The 6,000-nt window shown below is 53.2% G+C and overlaps 1 protein-coding gene across 2 annotated transcripts in view; it reads right to left on the reverse strand.

Annotated features, from left to right (window-relative positions):
• Nucleotides 1-6,000, reverse strand: part of LOC142380497 (CREB-regulated transcription coactivator 2) — a 59,592-nt gene that overhangs the window by 8,432 nt on the left and 45,160 nt on the right. For both annotated transcript variants that reach the window (XM_075466399.1, XM_075466398.1), the window contains one exon: nucleotides 3,764-3,835. In XM_075466399.1, coding sequence (XP_075322514.1) covers nucleotides 3,764-3,835 — 72 coding nt within the window. The remainder of the gene's footprint in view (nucleotides 1-3,763; nucleotides 3,836-6,000) is intronic.

Genomic DNA, 6,000 nt, shown 5'->3' on the forward strand with positions numbered 1-6,000 from the left:
GTCACACCAGGTGGGGTTACACCAGGTGGGATACACCAGGTGGGATACACCAGGTGGGCTTACACCAGGTGGGGTCACACCAGGTGGGATACACCAGGTGGGGATACACCAGGTGGGCATACACCAGGTGGGCTTACACCAGGTGGGGTCACACCAGGTGGGATACACCAGGTGGGGTCACACCAGGTGGGCTTACACCAGATGGGGATACACCAGGTGGGGTCACACCAGGTGGGCTTACACCAGGTGGGGTCACACCAGGTGGGCTTACACCAAGTGGGATACAACAGGTGGGGATACACCAGGTGGGGATACACCAGCTGGGGTCACACCAGGTGGGCTTACACCAGGTGGGATACACCAGGTGGGGATACACCAGGTGGGGATACACCAGGTGGGGTCACACCAGGTGGGCTTACACCAGGTGGGGATACACCAGGTGGGGTCACACCAGGTGGGCTTACACCAGGTGGGCTTACACCAGGTGGGATACACCAGGTGGGGATACACCAGGTGGGCTTACACCAGGTGGAGATACACCAGGTGGGATACACCAGGTGGGGTTACACCAGGTGGGGATACACCAGGTGGGCTTACACCAGGTGGGATACACCAGGTGGGGATACACCAGGTGGGGATACACCAGGTGGGGATACACCAGGTGGGATACACCAGGTGGGCTTACACCAGGTGGGGTTACACCAGGTGGGATACACCAGGTGGGATTACACCAGGTGGGATACACCAGGTGGGCTTACACCAGGTGGGATACACCAGGTGGGATACACCAGGTGGGGTTACACCAGGTGGGTTACACCAGGTGGGCTTACACCAGGTGGGGTCACACCAGGTAGGATACACCAGGTGGGATACACCAGGTGGGGTTACACCAGGTGGGGATACACCAGGTGGGCTTACACCAGGTGGGATACACCAGGTGGGATACACCAGGTGGGGATACACCAGGTGGGCTTACACCAGGTGGGATACACCAGGTGGGGATACACCAGGTGGGGTTACACCAGGTGGGTTACACCAGGTGGGATACACCAGGTGGGGATACACCAGGTGGGCTTACACCAGGTGGGCTTACACCAGGTGGAGATACACCAGGTGGGATACACCAGGTGGGGTTACACCAGGTGGGGTCACACCAGGTGGGGATATACCAGGTGGGATACACCAGGTGGGGATACACCAGGTGGGGTCACACCAGGTGGGCTTACACCAGGTGGGGTCACACCAGGTGGGGATACACCAGGTGGGGTCACACCAGGTGGGCTTACACCAGGTGGGGTCACACCAGGTGGGGTTACACCAGATGGGGATACACCAGGTGGGGTCACACCAGGTGGGCTTACACCAGGTGAGGTCACACCAGGTGGGCTTACACCAAGTGGGATACACCAGGTGGGGATACACCAGGTGGGGATACACCAGGTGGGGTCACACCAGGTGGGCTTACACCAGGTGGGATACACCAGGTGGGCTTACACCAGGTGGGGATACACCAGGTGGGGTTACACCAGGTTGGCTTACACCAGGTGGGCTTACACCAGGTGGGATACACCAGGTGGGGATACACCAGGTGGGGATACACCAGGTGGGCTTACACCAGGTGGAGATACACCAGGTGGGATACACCAGGTGGGGTTACACCAGGTGGGGTTACACCAGGTGGGGATACACCAGGTGGGCTTACACCAGGTGGGATAAACCAGGTGGGGATACACCAGGTGGGGTTACACCAGGTGGGGTTACACCAGGTGGGATACACCAGGTGGGGATACACCAGGTGGGCTTACACCAGGTGGGGATACACCAGGTGGGGTTACACCAGGTGGGTTACACCAGGTGGGATACACCAGGTGGGGATACACCAGGTGGGCTTACACCAGGTGGAGATACACCAGGTGGGATACACCAGGTGGGGTTACACCAGGTGGGGATACACCAGGTGGGGTTACACCAGGTGGGGTCACACCAGGTGGGGATACACCAGGTGGGGATACACCAGGTGGGCTTACACCAGGTGGAGATACACCAGGTGGGATACACCAGGTGGGGTTACACCAGGTGGGGATACACCAGGTGGGCTTACACCAGGTGGGATACACCAGGTGGGGATACACCAGGTGGGGTTACACCAGGTGGGGATACACCAGGTGGGCTTACACCAGGTGGGATACACCAGGTGGGGATACACCAGGTGGGGATACACCAGGTGGGGATACACCAGGTGGGATACACCAGGTGGGCTTACACCAGGTGGGGTTACACCAGGTGGGATACACCAGGTGGGATACACCAGGTGGGGATACACCAGGTGGGCTTACACCAGGTGGGCTTACACCAGGTGGGATACACCAGGTGGGCTTACACCAGGTGGGATACACCAGGTGGGATACACCAGGTGGGCTTACACCAGGTGGGATACACCAGGTGGGATACACCAGGTGGGGATACACCAGGTGGGCTTACACCAGGTGGGATACACCAGGTGGGGTTACACCAGGTGGGTTACACCAGGTGGGGATACACCAGGTGGGGTTACACCAGGTGGGTTACACCAGGTGGGATACACCAGGTGGGGATACACCAGGTGGGCTTACACCAGGTGGGCTTACACCAGGTGGAGATACACCAGGTGGGATACACCAGGTGGGGTTACACCAGGTGGGGTCACACCAGGTGGGGATATACCAGGTGGGATACACCAGGTGGGGTTACACCAGGTGGGGATACACCAGGTGGGGTCACACCAGGTGGGCTTACACCAGGTGGGGTCACACCAGGTGGGCTTACACCAGGTGGGGTCACACCAGGTGGGGTTACACCAGATGGGGATACACCAGGTGGGGTCACACCAGGTGGGCTTACACCAGGTGGGGTCACACCAGGTGGGCTTACACCAAGTGGGATACACCAGGTGGGGATACACCAGGTGGGGATACACCAGGTGGGGTCACACCAGGTGGGCTTACACCAGGTGGGATACACCAGGTGGGGTCACACCAGGTGGGCTTACACCAGGTGGGATACACCAGGTGGGCTTACACCAGGTGGGGATACACCAGGTGGGGTTACACCAGGTGGGCTTACACCAGGTGGGCTTACACCAGGTGGGATACACCAGGTGGGGATACACCAGGTGGGGATACACCAGGTGGGCTTACACCAGGTGGAGATACACCAGGTGGGATACACCAGGTGGGGTTACACCAGGTGGGGTTACACCAGGTGGGGATACACCAGGTGGGCTTACACCAGGTGGGATACACCAGGTGGGGATACACCAGGTGGGGTTACACCAGGTGGGGATACACCAGGTGGGGTTACACCAGGTGGGATACACCAGGTGGGGATACACCAGGTGGGCTTACACCAGGTGGGGATACACCAGGTGGGGTTACACCAGGTGGGGATACACCAGGTGGGGATACACCAGGTGGGATACACCAGGTGGGCTTACACCAGGTGGGGTTACACCAGGTGGGATACACCAGGTGGGGATACACCAGGTGGGCTTACACCAGGTGGAGATACACCAGGTGGGATACACCAGGTGGGGTTACACCAGGTGGGGTCACACCAGGTGGGATACACCAGGTGGGGATACACCAGGTGGGCTTACACCAGGTGGGGTTACACCAGGTGGGATACACCAGGTGGGGATACACCAGGTGGGATACACCAGGTGGGGATACACCAGGTGGGATACACCAGGTGGGGTCAGCGTGGTCACAGATGACATCATCCCTACCTGCTGGTTGGATTTGCCTGTGAGTTGCAGACTCAGGTACGGGTCATCCAGCAGGGAGTTGAACAAGGCATCCTGGGAAAAGGAAAACAGTCCCGTTACATGTGCGTCAGTTTGAAAACAAGTCTGTTTTCCGTCTGTTTTCCGTCTGTATTCCGTCTGTATTCCGTCTGTTTTCAGCTTTCTGATTTCCGTGTTTGAGGTAAATTCTGGCAGCTGTGACATCAGAGCGTCATTCATCATTCAGCTCAGGGTAAAAATAGATTCCTCCCGAGTGGCTTACACAACACTCAGCATAACCAGATTAATATCCAAATGATCGAATCAGCTGAGTCCAATCAGACGTCTCCACACTGGAAACACCAGAACTGATTCCAGCTGCTCATCTAACACGCTGACGGAGGGTTTTACTTTAAGAACCGGCTACGGAGGCCCTACTAACACCAAACTTTCCAGTTATACACTTAGCAGTATTCTGAAGATATTTACAGAAGGATTTGTTGATAAATCATTCCTGGCCTGATTTATGTGACATTACAATAAAAAAATATGGCGAAAATCAATGTTTTTAGGCTATGGACAGTATATTTTGATTTCCTAGGAAATGAAAGCAGATATCCTGAAATCCCTCTGTAATTTTATTTTCATTTTGTGTGTAAACAAAATGAAAAAAGAATTTTTCACCTGACTTTATCATATGTTCAGATCTAGCTTCCGGAAATATAAAACTTGTAATACATTTTTTTTCATACTTGAATAAGTAATCAACTGAGGAAGTTTCATAGTTATATCTGTTATTTTAAAATATTATCCTATTCACCTGTAGTGTCTCGCCTTAAATCGAACATTTCACGAATATTAAAGATCAATCAATCAAGCAAAATCTTTATTTATATAGCGCATTTCATACCACATTTCATACCACGCAACTCAATGTGCTTTACATAATGAAGAAGAATGATTTAAGACAGGAACCGTTTACTCTGATTGATAAAGGCCAAGGATGGAAACTGGTGGTTTTTAAAGGTTTGGTGGAAGCGTTTCTATCCGTTTCCGTCCTGCTCCTGAACTGAATCAGAACCATCCATCCATCCATCTAACCATCCATCCAACTATCCATCCATTGAACAAACTATCCGTCCAACTATACATCCATCCAACTATCCGTCCATCCATACAACCATCCATCCATCCATCCATCCATCCAACTATTCGTCCATCCATCCAACTATCCGTCCATCCATCAACTATCCGTCCATCCTTCCAACTATTCGTCCATCCATCCAACTATCCGTCCATCCAACAAACTATCCGTCCATCCATCCATCCATCCATCCATCCATCCATCCAACTATCCGTCCATCCTTCCAACTATTCGTCCATCCATCCAACTATCCGTCCATCCATCAACTATCCGTCCATCCATCAACTATCCGTCCATCTATCCAACTATCCGTCCATCCATCAACTATCCGTCCATCCAAAAAACTATCCGTCCATCCATCCAACTATGCGTCCATCCATCCAACCATCCATCCATCCAACTATCAGTCCATTCATCGAACTATCCGTCCATCCATCCATCCATCCATCCGTCCATCCATCCAACTATCCATCCATCCATCCAACTATCCGTCGATCCATGCAACTATCCGTCCATCCATCCAACCATCCATCCATCCATCCAACTATCAGTCCATCCATCCAACTATCCGTCCATCCAACAAACTATCCGTCCATCCATCCATCCATCCATCCATCCATCCAACTATCCGTCCATCCTTCCAACTATTCGTCCATCCATCCAACTATCCGTCCATCCATCAACTATCCGTCCATCCATCAACTATCCGTCCATCTATCCAACTATCCGTCCATCCATCAACTATCCGTCCATCCAAAAAACTATCCGTCCATCCATCCAACTATGCGTCCATCCATCCAACCATCCATCCATCCAACTATCAGTCCATTCATCGAACTATCCGTCCATCCATCCATCCATCCATCCATCCATCCGTCCATCCATCCAACTATCCATCCATCCATCCAACTATCCGTCGATCCATGCAACTATCCGTCCATCCATCCAACCATCCATCCATCCATCCAACTATCAGTCCATCCATCCAACTATCCGTCCATCCATTCATCGAACTATCCGTCCATCCATCCATCCATCCATCCATCCATCCGTCCATCCATCCAACCATCCATCCATTCATCGAACTATCCGTCCA

This window comes from Odontesthes bonariensis, chromosome 5 (genome assembly GCF_027942865.1).
Source record: "Odontesthes bonariensis isolate fOdoBon6 chromosome 5, fOdoBon6.hap1, whole genome shotgun sequence".
NCBI lineage: Eukaryota > Metazoa > Chordata > Actinopteri > Atheriniformes > Atherinopsidae > Odontesthes > Odontesthes bonariensis.